The 17,349-nt window shown below is 39.8% G+C and overlaps 1 protein-coding gene across 2 annotated transcripts in view; it reads right to left on the reverse strand.

Moving 5' to 3' along the window:
* Positions 1 to 10,546: 10,546 nt before the first annotated feature.
* Positions 10,547 to 17,349, reverse strand: part of LOC104588174 (alpha-1,6-mannosyl-glycoprotein 2-beta-N-acetylglucosaminyltransferase) — a 66,980-nt gene continuing 60,177 nt past the window's right edge. For both annotated transcript variants that reach the window (XM_010246010.3, XM_010246007.3), the window contains exons 13-16: positions 12,850 to 12,922; positions 11,326 to 11,499; positions 11,127 to 11,246; positions 10,547 to 10,894 (exon numbers count right to left, since the gene is read on the reverse strand). In XM_010246010.3, the coding sequence (XP_010244312.1) occupies positions 10,733 to 10,894; positions 11,127 to 11,246; positions 11,326 to 11,499; positions 12,850 to 12,922 (529 nt within the window). In that variant the 3' untranslated portion in view covers positions 10,547 to 10,732. The remainder of the gene's footprint in view (positions 10,895 to 11,126; positions 11,247 to 11,325; positions 11,500 to 12,849; positions 12,923 to 17,349) is intronic.

Below are 17,349 nucleotides of genomic sequence, written 5' to 3' on the forward strand. Positions count from 1 at the left end.
AAAAGACCCGTCATACTTGTCTAGAGAACGGAGCTTGAAATCCTTGGGCATGGGGATTGCAAGGAGTTCTGACGAAAGGGGGAAAGGGACTGAAAGAATAGGGGCAACTTTTACCTCGTCCGAGCTTGCTTCTTCTTTACCTCGGAGCTCGAGCAGGATGTGGGTGGTAGTTCGGCGACTTCGCCGACGTCTTCGCTGCTGCTTAGAGGGCCTGGTGTTGGCGCTACTTGCCTCAGTGTTGTTGAGGTAGATCGGCCCGGACTGTTGGCAGTCCGCTGCCAGGACGCCTAACTAGTTCTCTGTGAGTGGGAGCTCGAACTTAGAGTGCTGAGGTGTTGACTTGACTGGCAAAGAGGTTCCCGATCCATCGGCGAGCTGCGAGACGGGGGTGATTAGTCTTTTCCTTCTACCTGGGGATGAGGCCTTTCTCTTGAAGGGGTCCTGGAGTTGGGAGGCTCCTCCTCGGTGAGGGCGCCCGCCCTGAGGGGAGGGCTTGGCCAGCTTCGGAGCAGGGTGCCGAGGTGGGAACTGTGGTTGGTTCAGAGGCAATTGGGGGAACTGCTGTTGATAGTGACACTGAGAAATGTGGTGTAGTACTTGCTGCTGATGGAGCTGATGTTGCTGGAACTGCTGCATTTGGGCTTGCATCGCCCGCATGCACTGCATCAAGTCATCAAACTAGTTTTGGCTAGTCGCCAGAGGGACAACAGTTGGTTCGGCAAAGGTTGTCTTGACAGGGAGGGGAAGGGGAACGTTCACAGGTGCCACCATGCCTGGTGCGTTGAGGCTAGGGATTCCGTCCGTTGATAGGGGGACGGTGAACTGTCCTATGCACACAGTGGCGGGCTGGGGCTGTTCCCCTACAGCACTCAAGTCGGCGTTGTGCCTGCTGCTGCTGGGAGAAGCCATGGAAGCTAAGGTTTCTTTGAGAGAGAGAGAGAGAGAGAGTTAAAGGTTAGGGGAGGCTTTTTGGAGTCTTCCCACAGACGGCACCAAATGATGATGCGCAATCTGGTCAAGTCCTAGTCGTCGATTATCTCGCCTCCGATAGAGCTGAAGTTGCTTGAAACAAGGAAGGAACTAGAGACTTCTTGGGAGGAACCCAGTTGGGACACTCCGAAGCTCAAGTTAGTGCTCTTGAGAAGGCAAGAGGAAACAATGGATTTCAAGACTAGAAAGCACAAAATATCACATACCTTCTTCCCTATGAGATGGGGGCCTTTATAGTCACCTTGTATACTTACTTCCGAACCCCTGTCAGTTCGGGTATCATTACCTCTGCCAGATCGGGTCACTTCCTCTAACAGATCGGGTCACTTCCTCTACCAGATCGGGGGTCATCTCGGGTGTCATAACTTCCACTGCCAGTTTCCAGTTCGGGTGTCAACCTCCACTGTTCCTTGTCAGGGCCATCCCTGCCAAGTCTGAGATGGCGGTGGCAAGTGGCCGTTGGGGGGCGGTTGTCATGTGTCAGACCCCTAATCAGTCAGGTGCGCCGCCTCCGTGTACGGGCTTCCTGGGCGTCAGGTACGGTTCAGTCAGGTGACTTGGAGGCAAAGTAGTGTGTGAGGTGAAGTCTTGAGTTCGGATAGAAGTATGGTCCGAACTGCCCACCCAAGGGCAGTTTGGGTCTTTGCCTTTTGTGCTTTTTGTAAGGCTTAGGACCTTGAAGGGAGAGCTCGGGTTCCTCCTTGGGGAGCTTGGGACTCTTCAGCTCGGAGCTCGGGTTGTAGGTTCATTGGAGAGGGGGAGCACGGGATTCTTTTCCTTGGAGCTCGGGTTACGGGCCCATTGCTGTGCCGAGCTGGCGCTTCTGCCAGGTCACTCTCGGTTGCTTCCACGTGTCGTATGGCCAAAGGGGTCGGGTCAAATCTTCCTCCATTAGGTGTAAATTGACTAATTTAGTTCAGATCATGATCTTAGGTTATGGTTTTCCAATCAACGAAAGGGCCCGAAATGGAATCTTACTTTTTAATCGGTCAAATGTAGGGCTGTTCACGGGTCGGGTTGGATTGGTTTACTGTGGTTTTTCCAACCAACCCGACTTGGTCGGGTTACCTGACATAGAAACCGAAACCGACCCAATGTTAAGCAAAACCGACCTGGTTGGTTTGAGTCAGGTTGGGTCGGTTTCGGTTCTAAGTTCATCCCTATGATAAAATCTTGCTAATTTAGAAACAGTCATAAATTGAACATCATTTCAGCCATCTCCTATGATAAAATTTAAATGAAAAGTTAATCACAAAAGTTGTTCACTAATCACTATTCACTAATCCAAAGTTTCTTGCAACCATTCAAAAACTAAGTGGCCTAATGGGCTTTGGAACTTCATGTTTGAACTAGGAACTAAGTCGGTTCAGTTCGGGTCGGTTTCGGTTTTCTTGTGTAAAAACCGAAATCGACCTGAATCATCGGTTTAAGAATTTGCACAACCCGAAACCGACCTGTGCTGATGAAAACCCGGTCGACTCGGGTTGGGTCAGTTCGGGTTGGTCGGTTTGGTCGGGTTGGGCCTTCTTATGAACAACCCTAGTCAAATAGAAGTGTTTGGTCAAGAAATTTGACATGCTGGGGTTTGTTATGTCTTCGAACACAATGGTGTGGTCTGATTGGTCATATGAGGTTGGAATGACAGATGGTAAGCTCTAATTTGGTGGGTAGGCTTGGATTAAGGGGCGGGCTCAAGTGGATGGTCCTGATTTGAGAAAGATATGGTTGATCTTGGTAATCATTCTGGACCATCAGAATTAGATCTTGATGTCTTTATAGTTGGTTGTCGTAGATTCGTGGTGGGATTCGCTAATTAATTGTTTCCTAATGATCTTGAGGTAATGGATATGTTGGATTTGATTTTGAGGAGTTGGAGTTTGATTATCGTATAGATCGGGTCCGTTAAAAAGGAAGTTAGCATGATGAATGATAGATGTTTGTAGTTTAGTCATGGAAATTGATGTGTAAGTAAGTTTTAGTTTTCCAAGTTTGGGGATGATGTCTGATCAAGGTTCTTATTTATCTGTGGATTGCATAAAAAAAGAGAGTATTTCGGGTTTTAGAGAGTGTTAAGTCAACCTGGTTGTGTTTCTAAGTTTTCAGGGTCTCAGAGGGGGTACAAAGAGGTAGGGTGAAGGGACCGAGCAAAAATTGGGTGGTAACACCAAGGTTTTTAAAATCGACCCAGACAATGAATCAGTTAGTGGTTTGATTCCTATGCATCGCATGGGTCTGACCGTTCGAATTGAACGGACGACATGCTTTGAATAAAAAATAAAAATAAATAAAAATCACCCAAATCGTTGAATGGTTCAAACGGTTTGACTGCCTGAGTCAGCGATTTGCTGACCAAATCAACGGTTTTGGGGGAAAATAACGATTATGGGGTAAAATGGAACTGGTCACCTGATCGGTTCTCGATTTTCCGATCCGACCATCCGGTCTGATCCGGTGTTGAAAACCATGGTTTAACCTCAACCTATTTATATTATTACTATTCTCTCTTTCTCTCTCTTTTAAAGCAATGATTAATTTTTTATATTTTTAAAACAAAAGAAAATAAAAAAAAAATGCAAAAAATAGATAAATAGCTTCTCTCAAAAGAAAGACATGCTGACATGGAGAGACCAATACAAGTTAGATTTGTATCTTTAACTTTTATTTACACACATCCATAACACTGCACGTGCCCATACAATAATACTATATATGTAAAATAAATACTTACCTTGGTTTTGATATAGGTCATAAAAGTAAAATCCAAATACCATATACTTAAAAAATAATAAACAGAACATATGATAAACGAACTCGCAAGCATTTATAAAAGTGAAGTCTATAAGTAACAAATTCTAAGCTTTTAACTACTCAACTAACAACCATAAACCTTTGGTATTTCAAGTTTCCAAATCCAAACTTCTTTCATTGTTCAACTGACCAATTATATATTTTAGATTATCAAAAATTCTTCATCATTAAAGTTTCCATCATAATAAGATTTTCTAACAAATCATCCATAATTTCATATATTTTTTTAGAATAAAGTAAACAGTTTAGTTGGTTTAATCTTAGAAAAACACTAAAAGTAAAAGAAAACCATTAAGAAGAGAATTGAGAGATAAAAATCGGGGTAGATAATATTTTCCTTGTGGAGAAAATAGAAAGAAAAAAACGACAAACTTAGGGTGTTAGATTTCTAATCACCCAAAAGTGTAGAATTTAAAAAGAAAAAGAAAACCACTTGATCTGACCAAAATGGAAGAGACATCAATGATGATTCTTTTTGTTCCTTGTTGCATTATTGAACTCTAGTAAAATCCTAACAGAAACTAGAAGTTACATTTGCTCTATTATCTTTTCATTCTAATAGTTTATTTGCCCTGTAATTATAAAAGTGCTTTCATATGTTTTATATTAAAAAATATAAATATAAAATAATTTTTTTCTTTTTCTATCAAATTACTCAATTGTTGTAGGTGTAAAACTTATGCCTTTTCATGTCTCATGCCTTGAGGCTTACACTTCTTTCTAGCAGGTTTAAACCTTGATCTACGTGTAAAGCTTAAATAAGACTTAAGCCTTTTAAAACCATGCTTAGATGCTTTAACCAACATCTAAAAACCATACAACTAAAATCCTTCTCCTTAATTAGTGGGCATTTGGTTGGAGGAATCCATAAAATTATCTCAAGAATAATTTTTGAGGGGTTTAGAAAATCTCTAATTTCTCAAATGAAAAAAAAAAAGTTTGGTGGAGATAATGCTGATAAGGACATTTCTCAAAAAAAAAAAAAAAAAAAAACCATGCAATTATAATAGCATTATCGGTTTGTGCATTATTTGACCGGACATGCCATTCCCATATAAGAAATCAATTTGAAAATAACACCCGATTCCTGAAACCATCTTCCCATGCTTCGTACATCAATTTCTTTAACCAAACACCCCCTTATTGATCAACAACTTTGCCCTTAATATAGGACATTACATAAAAATAAAATCATAGGGAGCAGCTGTGTATTGATTCGACCCAAGACCAAGAGGAAACCCCTGTTTCCTTAGCGTCCCACACACAGGACGGTGAAGGCAGAGCTACCCTGGGTAAGGATGTGTTTGGTTATTCAGTGTTAGAGGGTTATTAACCAAGGTTTTTAAAACTGATTCGGAGAACGAACCAGTCAGGGGCCTGGTTTCTAGGTCGAACGGTCCAATCATTTGAACCAAATGATCTGCCTGTTTTGACAAAAAAGTAAAAAAATTAAGAAAAAAAACGGTCAAAACCATAAAATGATTTAAACAGTTCAATCACCTGAATCAATGACTTATTAACCAAGTCAACGTTTTTTTATAAATATCCAACTTTAAGAAAAAATGGAACTAATCACCTAACCAGTTGCAGGTTTTTCCAATCCGACCGTCCGATCTAATCCTCATTTGAGAACCATGTTATTGACAAACCCGTCAAGTGGAAACCACCTGTTAGATTGATAGACGTATTTACATAGACATGTTGGATAAGATTAATCTGTCGGCATGCCCTTCAATTGGAAATGGGATGTACAAATTTAATTTAATTATAGCTGGTCACAGTAGACAAAAAGGGTCCCTCCTGATTGTGCCTCCATGATTATTTCACTTGATAGCCAAGCCAACAACCAGCAATGTTTTCCAAATCAACATGACTGTTCAGCGAAAATAAGAATCTTTTCAGATAAAATAAGGGGATGTTTAATATGGCTTTCGTTTATTAAATAAATGTTTATATTTGATTTGACTTTAAAATTGAGAAAAAGTGATTGGAAAATATTTTTTTAGTGTTTGTTGACAGTTAGGTGCCATTAGGCCATATAAGCAGAACAGTAAATAAATAATTTTATATCGGAAGAAACATTAAAATAAAGCTTCACCTAAAGGTTAATTTACATGTAATTCGATGCAAATGTTTATCAGATAAATAAGCCTATCAAATAACAATTTGAAACAAATATTTATCTAATAAATGAAAAGTTTAGTAAACACTATATATGCTGTCGTATATCATGAAAAAGACTTGAGAGGTTGGGGAAGAGAACGTTGAGGCAGAAGTTTATGGGACTTTCTTTCTTGGCTGGTTTTTAGTGTTTTGGAAAATCTATGGGCTATACTGATTTTTGTTTTATGTTGTATAGCTTTTCTGATAAAGTTGTTGTCTAAGTGGGCTGTTTTTCTATTGGTGTAGTTGTTATTTTTTGAACCTTTCCCTTTCCTTCTATTTTTTGCTTTTTCTTTTTTTTTTAATTCTTTTATAAAATTTTATTTTAGGGTAAATTAATACCTTATACTTTGTGGGTATCGACATATAGGTACCCTCAACTTTCAAGTGTAATACTTGAATACCTTGTAGACACTCAGTCCAACCATTAGTATTCTATCAGTTATTCATATCATGTGAAATTACATGCAACTTTAAACATTCCAAAATCTCAAAAATACTCTTTTCATGTTTTTAGACCATTTTCAAATGCAACCCTTGAGTACCCTGTACTTTGTAGGTAGTAACAGATAAATACACTGAACTTTCAAATGCAACACTGGAGTACCCTGTACTTTGCGAGTAGTGACAAATAAGTACCATGAACTTTCAAATGTGACATTTGAGTACCTGAATTCCTAGAAATAGACACCTAGGTTTATTTTGAAATCCTTAATTTTCTTTTTAGATTTCATCCTCAATAGAGATGTAAATGGATTAGATCAGATTCAAATTGAGATATATCTGAATCTGATCTGATAGAAATGCATGATTCAAATTTTCATTGGATTCTCTAACCCCTGATTTGAATAATTCCTTAAGAAGGTGTTAGAACATGTTTGACCAAGTGGTCTACTCCATGAAGTCATATTTGGTAAAAATCCCAAAAAGCTGAAAAATATTATAGTTGATATAAGAAATCAACTTTCTAGTGAAACTAATTCATATTTCAGACACTTAAAAAGTTAAGATCTGCACCCCACAACGTCCCATAACACATTCCGCCATGTATTGAAAATATCTCCCGGTAATTATACCGGAAATGATGATATCATCATCGGGTACATACAGATTAGGTCATCCCCAGGACCCGGACAAAAGCCGAACTGTAAACGAGTGTTTCAATGAGGACACAAAGTGGGTGTTGGAAATATTCCATCTGACCAAAGAGGTCTGTGTCCTCCTCCCATGAAATTAAAATCCTCCAATCCTCCAACAAAATTTCTTCCCATCATGGCCAGATGGGGATTCAACATTTCCAGTAGGAAATTCAGACATCTGTCACGATTATTGAATCAAGCTTGTAGGTCTTCTTCAAGGCCGAAACCCTAGAGCCCTTTCTCATGGTAATGTAGTTAATGCATCGTGAATCATGGAAAGACTAAAATTATACCTTCCCCAAATCCCAAGAGCAGAAATCAGGACATGGGAAAGCTGCACAATTCTTATTCTTTTTTCTCTTCTCTCCAACAACAATCATCTCGATCGGACCAAACGCAGAAGAAAAGTTCACCGTTTTTAGCTAAAAACAGTAAATGTAAGCAGGTAAATTAGAAACAGTAGAAAGCTGTTCTGAGACTGAGATTTGGCCCTGTAGTGTGTAATCCATATCCATATACACTGTAGCTATTTAATACATAGGAAGGTGAAACAGAGAAGTGGGCTAAAATTGGAGAGAAGAGAGAGGCTCAGTCAACTACGTAAGAGGCCGAGCTCCCTTGCTTCCAACATGTGAAATTGAATGTTCCATTATTGTTCTATTTATTACAAGCCATACCTGTACATCATTGATCTTATCTGGTAAACCTTGTTAAGCAACCCACCAAATGCAAATCCCAATCCAGATAGCTAGACCCCCCCACCAGGGTCCAGGGAGAATGTGAGATCTACCACATTAGCTGATAACAGAAAGTTGGATCCCCCCTGTTCAGTTCGGACTTTGGCAGACAGCATGAGCGCATGACAAGAATGGGTGTCACCTGCTGGCTGCTGCGCAGGTGGGTTCTTCTTGGACATCTGCATCTGCAGTTCGACCTACTCACTCTAGGGGTGTCCATTGGACCGGATTTGGTCCAACCCAACCCTGTCCAATATGAGTTAATTACAGATGGAGATCAATACTGTAGACCATTTTGGATCTGTCTAATTCAATGTCTCAAATTGGTTTTAATTTAGATTGGTTCGAACCCACACCCAGTCCATTGACACCTGTATTCTTATCTTAACGATTCAACCCAGCTCAATCCAATATAAACCCATTACGGATGGATTATTAAGTCTGGATTGGTTCAATTCAATATATCTTATTGGTCCATCTAATCCGTCCAAATTGATTATGATTTATCAACCCAAAAAGATCCGTTGACATCTGACACCTCTACTCACAGGAGATTGCACAAGCAAGAAACAATTTACAACGGGCCCCAAAAAGCCAAAACTCTCCTTGTTTTCACAAGAGAGAAGGGTAAATCAACCAGACAATCCGCATCAGATCTCAGAACCTCATCGTTGCCGGGTTAATGAAGCCAAAACCCTTCTTTTCAGTCACAAAAGAAACAGCTGGTAATTAAAACTTCAATTCAAATTTTCTTCCCAGTTGAACTCTCAAGAATTTCCAAGTGCATTCAATGAGCAGGGTGATTATCCAAGCTTCACTAATTTAGAGGAAGCAAAAGAGTTAACCATTCACAGAGTTCCAAAATAAGAACTAATAATGCGTGTGGGCCATGTGGAAATTCATTTAAACCCATTAATTAGAGAGCAAAAAAACATGAACAACAATAACTAGTTGAACTGGAAAAAACAAACCCCATAACATTGACTAGTGACAAGTACGATTTCTGGGGCTTTCAGAGTTTCAGGGAATCGCCCATCTAAATTCTATGTATAATCCAGTCCCAGTTCAGGCAGCCCATCTATTTAAGTACAATATAATGTGATGATGGAATCAGAAAATAGTGAATCTTGGCCTCTTGTCGCCACTTTATGCTGTAGGCAATTGAAAGTTGAAACCCAGTGGGTCGCGACTCGAACCTCTATTACTATGTTCAATTGTTCACTCAATTGAGTGTCTGAAATCTGAATCACACAAGTACGAAATTGCGAATGTGAAACCAGCCAAAGTTTTGTCCTCACACAAAGTCGTTTTCAGAAGTAAGAAATCGTAATTATACTTGTAAAGAACGTACTGCTCAACTACCGACGACCCAGTAGCCGAGATGGAGATGGACCAGATGGTCACTCGATCCAAGCCAATGGGGGAAGGGCACTAATGCAGCTACTGAAACCATTGAAAGGTCAGGTTACCACTGAACCCAAGGCCCCATTTCAAGAGAAGAGAGAGCATAAGCAAATAGTCTGTCTGCGAAGATTTTGAGGAGATCATCCCTCTGTCTCAAGGGAGTTTGGACTTTGGAAGGGAAATCAGGCCGCGATGGCGATAGCTATCTTGGGCGGAAAGCAAGAGTTCTTGTCTACTACTCGACTACGTCCTTTGCAGTTTGATTCTCAAGGAAAACGTACATAGAAAGGATGCAGGGGACCATATCCCGAGATGTAGTTGGGCTTGAGTTAAGGGTATCTGCAACTGCAATATCCGATTAGCAGAAACCAGTTCACACAGTATGAATGCATTTATCATTTGAGACGATAAAGTAATGTGGTGCATGAGAGTAGGACTTCAAACGGAATACAAATTATAATTGGATATTAAATTGTTTAAATAAATTAAACTAAAATTGCCAAAATGATCAAAATGTTATTTTATTATCAATCAAGTGAACTCAAAAAAAGACTTTAACATTATATTTTATGAACAGATTGAATTGAAAATTATTGGTATGAAACTTAAACCTAAATTTCAAATATACATAAGCATATTGGATAGGGGTGCATCCATTTTTTGATCCAATTACATTCGGTTCACCCCTACAAGGATTTGAACAATCAGATACCATTTGTAGCCCCCTACACGAGGGAATCGCCATCCCTAACAGTGATGACGAAGAAAGATTTTTGCTAATTAGACTGCGTTTGGTTGCAGTGCAAACAAAACTATGGTAGTGCAAATTCTGATTTTTTTTTTCAAATTCTACCATATTTTGCGCAATTTGCAATACAAATGAAGTAAAATAAGACCTAGAACAGAATAAAGTCAAATCCAAAACAAAATTAAACCAGAATTTGCACTAGTTTCACCGAAAAAAAAAATTCTTGACTTCTTGTAAGCAAGGTTCAAAATATCGACACATCAACCGATACGTATTGTTCTGGGACCCCTCCGATACGCCTTACAGTGGGTGTATGGGGGGTCTGACCGGTTCAGGGGGTGGAGCCCTAAACCGACCCCCCTGAATCGGTTGCAAAAAAATAAAAAAAAAGCAATAAAATGCAGTATCGATTTGCCCGATACACCCGTACCGGCATATCAGGCATATCGATATTTTGAACCTTGCTTGTAAGAGAGCACAAAGAAAAGGCCAAGGGTTTGAATCCCTGTGTTGCTTTTGCGACTTTCGCCCAGATCCTTGTTAAAAGAGAATCGATGGCTCAACAATGAAACCAAGCAATAAGTATGGGTATGGCAATCCTAAGCGTGCTTACAGGAGGATTCAATGCGTTCAGCTTTTCTATTTCAACAAGCTGTTGTCCAATAATAGCATTAGATCCGTATAAGCTAAAAAAGGAAAAGTAATAACAATGAACAAAAACAAGTTCTATAAACACATTCAGCTCAAGATCTGCATGTGCAGAAGATCTCCCCTCGCATAACATCAATAGGCATGTGGTCAAGCGTGTAACGCTCTGGACCCAGGTATGCACCTGTTTTCTCCAAAAGGGCAAGCCCCTCGTCTCTACCATATATCGAACTGTACAGCTTCAGATACTCGATATCCTGTGCGGTAATAAAAACAACTATAAGAACCATTCATAAGTGACTGCAAAAGATGGTTTCAATTATTATTAAAATGATGAATGGTTGGACGTCAAAACAGTGAACATGCACACTTACTCTAATATGATAGCACACTGTGGGTTCAAGCAATAAGAATGTGCTATAGCCTCTAATCGAGAGATCTACATGCAGATGAGTCTAAAAACATTCTATAAATTATAGAAATCAGTACCTGCAATCCACTGAGAATCCGCTCTAGCCTAACTGAAGCAACTGGTTGATGCAATGAGAATACTTCACCAGGATAAAACAAGACCCCATCACCTGGAGGAAGGCCACGCCTGAATCTAATCTGCAGAGGTGAAACATAACAGTGAAGATGTAAATGTTCACTTCTAATTATCAGCGGCAGACTCTGGTTAGAAAAGCACCTCAGCACTAGCAACAGTTGCCTTCTCATAGCAGTTAGCACCCCAATACAAAAACCCTGTTCCGCCTTCTTTCCATACCCGCCACATCACTGCACGGTGTTGAGTGCCTCGCATCCCAAGGTGCCAGTTAGGTTGAGGATCAGAAGGTCCCATGCAAACGTAAGTCCACCATTCCTGCAGGAGAAAGGATATCATTTCCTTCTGTCAAGCATATCTCAAAAGATGCAAAGACTTGGAAGCACCAAAAATGCTCTGCGACTTGTCCTGAATATGTTCCACTTGTGCGTTTATTACTGAGACAACTAAAACCTATAGTGTATAGGGCTTATGTGGACATGAAAAACATGTGGTCAATACCAAGAATCCTCAACAACAACTGGCAAATGGGCAACCATCGTGGACACCGCCTCCGCCTCCTCCTTTCTCAAACGTCCTTCTCACTGTCTCTTCTCTAATAGAATGTATTTATATGGTTCTTCTTCCTAACCTGATCTAATATGCTAATCCAATAGTCAGGATCCAATAAAACCTAAACAGTAACCTTAACTGTTTTGACCTGCTCAACCCAGACAATCAAACCGCTGACCTGGAAACCGGTGGCCAGAGTGATTCTGTTTCCAGGTTGGTTTTAAAAACCTTGATTTAGAGCCATAGCACATGCAATGCATGTAGAGGGTGGAGAACCAATGCCTCTGTAGCTCGGCATTTTTTTCTCTGTAAGAAGATAATTCATTGACAAGCAAAAGGAAACCTGCACATAGGAACAAAAGAGACCAAATACAGAGAACTACAATTTTCAATGGTATGCCCATCCCAGATGACTTCTCACTTTGAGCTATACATCCAGTCATCCTGTGTAGCTCATTTTTTTAGGATGATATCTGTAGTTCAAATTGATAAGGAAGAAGTTGGGATGGGCATAGAATAACATTGAAAACTTTAGTTACAGTCTTACAGACAAATAATATCAGTGCAACATACTAACATTTTTACAGCAACAAGCTTCCTCCTTTGTAACTTGTAGGGGTCCCCCCCCCCCCTGCTTTGTATATCTCCTCTTGATCCCCCCCTTTTTTCTTAATAAATTCTGGTTACATTTTCTCAAAAAAACATACTAACATTTTTAACCAGTATACTACACATTTTAATCAGTCAAATCAACTAAACAAAGACACCCCTTCATCAGATCTGTGAGACAGCATGCATAATGCCACCTTTTAGTCAACGCACACCCCAGAAGAAGAGAATGGCTCAACCTCCGACTGGATGGTAGAAGGTAAAAAGAAAGAATCTAGGATCTAATTATAATAATCAGATCAAATATAATTTGCATAACATAAGGGTCAGTTAAATTTATATTAGGAGGGAAGTAAGTTTGTCATCAATCATGTTCCAAAAACAACAAAGGGTTGGAGTGTCCTAATTCCTAACAAGAATACATTAGGGGAGACAAGGAAACAAATAACGAAAAGAATAAAATGGAAATATAGGAACCAAGACAAAGCTATTTGAACAGAATATTACCTCACCAATGTCTGGTCGTAATTCTGCAAGAATATCCTTGACCAGATCCTCTCGATTACCAAGAACCCACTCACTGAAAAGGAAACAAAATTATAAAATTGTTTGTGGGCTGATGTAGCATAACTGAGAAAAATTAATATGTATATAAATCATATAAGCAAATAGTAGTTAGAACTTAGATAATGTGATAGCAAGGCCTCTTGGCTCAAGGTTAGCAAGACCCTTTGCTTTGAAGCATGGTTCAAAGTATTGATACACCCTGATTTGATCTACTCCCTCCCTTTTCTTTTAAGTTTTTTTTTTCAAAATTTTACAGGGAGCCGGTCTTAGAAAGGCCTACCCCGTGAAAATATTGGCAACACCAAATACTTAATATTTAGCATATTGGGGCAGGGCCGATATGATTAATACAATACGCCTGATATGCTCCAATACATGACAAAATTTTGAACCTTGCTTTTAAGCAACTGTTTCAATATGACACAAAATACAGTGTGGGTATATGTGCCAAATCCATCAAATAGATGTCCAGCATCACAATTTTTGATAGATCAGTAAAATGTCCACTTGTTTGCACAAGCAAACAATATAAATTATTAAGTCATCCTGTTGTGAAAACTTAAATTAGACTTAGAACTTGATTTTGCAGAACTGACAAGGAAACGGCACCCATCTAGGTGACAAGGCAACATGGTTTATATTAAAAGAAACCCATCTAGGTGACAAGGCAACCACCTAGGCAACACTTGGACACATAGATTGGCTAACAACATGGCTGAAATCTAGTGAAACCAGCTGTTTTAGGGGACTATTAACAGTGAAATGAAGGATAAAAGCAATGTAAAGGGATTAAACCAATGGGTGGATGTTGAGTGTAAAATTTTAAGAAATTCTCATGCAACATAATTCACTTAATTGAATGATTTGAGTTCTAATTTTTTGGGGAGTAAGGCCCACTCAGAGACTCATACAAATAGTTCCTTTTAATTACATCCCTGTGGAGAAAACCTTCTGGTTCTGACTTGAGAAATAAATGTACATAACAAATTAGAAAAATAGGGAAGAGAATTTTTTTTATGGTTTAGAAAAGAGAATTCTTGAAGAGAGAGATCCATTTACATTTCTTTACATATCTCAACTTTTCAGGAATGAGAAATACAAAAGTATAAATTAAGGAATTTTACATACATTTCCCTTTGTTCTGTACAAATAAGATGATTGCTAAAAACATTTCCTTCTCACTTCTTTTTCTTTACAATAAGCCATAATCAACTGAATATAATGACACCATCAGTCTTCCAGATGTGGCATGTGGACAGGGAACCATAATCAATCAGATTAGATGATTTTTATTTGTTCCTCTTTTCTTCAATCTTCAAATCCACATTTGTAGGGAGCCATAATCAGCCATTGTGGAACAAGGCTGTAGACGGCTTTAGGTATAGGAGAGAAGAAGCACTTGATTGTGGATGGTTTCTTTTCCTCTACTTCTTTCTCATAAGTAAAACTTAGAAATTGAATGAAAGAGAGAACAAGAAGACTACACAATATGAGATAGAAGGCATATTTGAAGGAGATATTTGCAGAGAATTCACCTACCTATGAGTGTGCTTTCTCCTTTTATGTTCCTCTTTCTTTCTTCCTATTTTCCCCATGAGACTTCTTTTCTTCTCTCTTCACTATGGACTTCCTTAAGACTCTCTAAGAGTGTTATTGTCGTTTCTTTGGAGCAGGAGAGGACCCATAGCCTCACTGCAATGAACTTAAATAAGGACTGGTCTGAAAGATTTCAAACCTATCAGCTTAGTTGGGAGTGTGTACAAAATTTTAGCAAAGGTTTTGGCTGAAAGATTGGAGAAAGTTTTAGGTGAAATCATTTCCCCAAATCAGTTTGCATTTGTCAAAGGGGAACAAATTGTTGATAGCATCCTGATAGCAAATGAATGCATAGAAGAGAGGAAATTGAATGGCAAACCGGGAGTGATTGCGAAGCTCGACTTGGAAAAAGCATATGACAAAGTAGATTGGGAGTGTCTCCTGGAAAGTATGAGGCTAATGGGTTTTGACAGAAAGCGGATTCAGTGGGTGGAGGAGCGTATAATCTCCACCTGTTTCTCAATCCTAATTAACGGGAAACCAAAAGGCTATTTTAATGCCAGCAGGGGATTATGAAAAGGATGCCCCCTCTCCCCGCTGCTCTTTACTCTTGTCACAGAAATTTTTAGCCAACTGGTGAAGAAGGCTATTTCTCTGGGTCTGCTGAGAGGTTTTGAAGTTGGACGAGAAGCCACTAAGATTTCGCATCTCCAGTTTGTTGACGACATTATCCTTTTCTTAGAGGCTGATGAGGACATTATTTCTAATCTGAAAAGGGTTATCACCTGCTTTGAATGGATTTCTGGACTTCAAGTTAATTTTTCTAAGAGCAGTATTGTAGGTCTGAATCTAGTTGGTACTCACTCCCTAAATATTTTTACGGAGACTATGGGATGCAAAGTAGAGAATCTCCTCATCTCCTATCTGGGGATGCCTCTTGGAGGGAATCCGAGGAATCAAAGCTTTTGGGACCAGTGCCAGAAAAATGTGAGATTTTGAGAATAAGCTGGCCCACATGGAAAACGAATTATCAATCCAAAGGAGGGAAACACACTCTCATAAGAACTTCTCTGGAAAACCTGCCCATTTACTACCTTTCTACTTTACACATGCCCAACAAAATAGCTAATCAGTCAGATAAGCTTCAGAGAAATTTTCTTTGGAAGGAAGCGGGGAAAGGGGTTCTCACCTTGTGCGTTGGTCTCAAGTCTGCAACCCTAAGGAGGGTGGTGGTTTGGGAATAGGTCACTTGAAAAAAAGAAACATAGCTCTTCTCAGCAAATGGTTGTGACGATTCCCTTTGGAACCAAATGCACTCTGGACTGCCGTAATTACTGGCAAGTACGGGAAGCACGCCAATGGTTGGGATAGCAATATTCATTTGAACCAGGTCAAAGACATCAACACATTGAAAGGTATAATCTCAACTTATATTTTTTTTTTTCATCTCTTTCATCAGATTGAAGGAATTGTAAGATCCATCGTATGGATGCCCGAATCTTGCGGAATAAGGTGGGCGAATTTCAAAAAAAAATTCTCACCCCTCAACTGGGAATCGCATTCCCTATTTTAGAAAAATCATATTTTTCAAGGATCAATCTTGAACCATGAATCGAACCAGATCTGAACAAAAACGGTAGGAGAGATTATACCTAATACGGAGAAATAATATCTCCCAACGAAGGTGTTCACGCCCAAGGAATGATCCAAAGACTGCTCCCACTGAATATGGCGCAATGTAGGATGGAGCAGAATCAGCAGTGTTCTTTCCAATAACCTAATCCTTCGCAAGAAATAGCAGGATGGCATGTGAGCGCAGCTTCCTATCAGTAGGAACTGATGTCAAGACCGAATCTTGATTTCTCCCACTAAACTAGAGGTCGAACTGGCAGGTGAGGCGGCGGCAAGAAAGAATTTCGCAGAGTTGCTTAATTCTTCCTTCTGTGATTTCAGCTCTGAATAGGATGTGAATGTGTGTCTTCTAAAGGCTGCCGCCCCTTCCTTCTTTTGTAACCTTAAAGGGATCAGCTCCTAATCCCATTAGGAGTTGCTGATCCAAATCATATTTGGATCAGACATCCCTTTAAGTGATAAGGGTAAACCCTTATCTTATCTGCAGATTGGATCAGCCTTCTCCTAATCTCATTAGGAGGTTTCCAGATCTGAATCACATTCAGATCTGGACTCTCTGAGTGGATAGGGTTAAGAGCCTATCCTATCTGCCTATCCAATACCAGAATTCGCCCCTTATTTAACTGACCAAATCAGCCCAGTTCGAAATGGGCTTTAGGCCCATTAAGGTTATGTGCTCACTTAGCCTTCCAAACTGCTGCGGCGTGGGACCCAAACATTGATCTACACATCAGCCACATGGGTACAGCCCAGCCTTTGTAACAAGGCCTGGCCGAATACACTTATGGACAGTGCACCCCCTGAAACCCATCACATGGGCTCTATGGGCCCAACACTTACCCTAAGTGGTCCCTGGGCCAAGCCACCTTGTAACACCTAGGGACTGTGGGCAGATGCAAGATTAGCGCATCAGGTATTACCCTCAATGGTCTTACACTTAACCTCTCAGCCCATAATGATCAAACACTGCCCGACAAGAGAGGACCTCTTCCTCGGCTGCAAGGAACAGTGTTGCACTCTCTTCTTATATGGATCCCGGGAATTAAAACCTTTTGAAAACATTTTGGAAACCATAATATATATACTTTTATATCTCATATAAAATATATTTTGCAAAACAAATCTCAACGATTGAAATCGGTTGCCGGCAGTCTTGGTTTCCATCAGAGAGAGTGCATCCCCGATTATTACCTTTGCCCGACAAAGGAGCTGATCCTATCACTATGATCACCCACTCAGATGAATTCTCAGATTGTCCCAACATACCCAGGT

The sequence above is a fragment of the Nelumbo nucifera genome, chromosome 1, assembly GCF_055504915.1.
Source record: "Nelumbo nucifera cultivar China Antique chromosome 1, China Antique-T2T, whole genome shotgun sequence".
Taxonomy (NCBI): domain Eukaryota; kingdom Viridiplantae; phylum Streptophyta; class Magnoliopsida; order Proteales; family Nelumbonaceae; genus Nelumbo; species Nelumbo nucifera.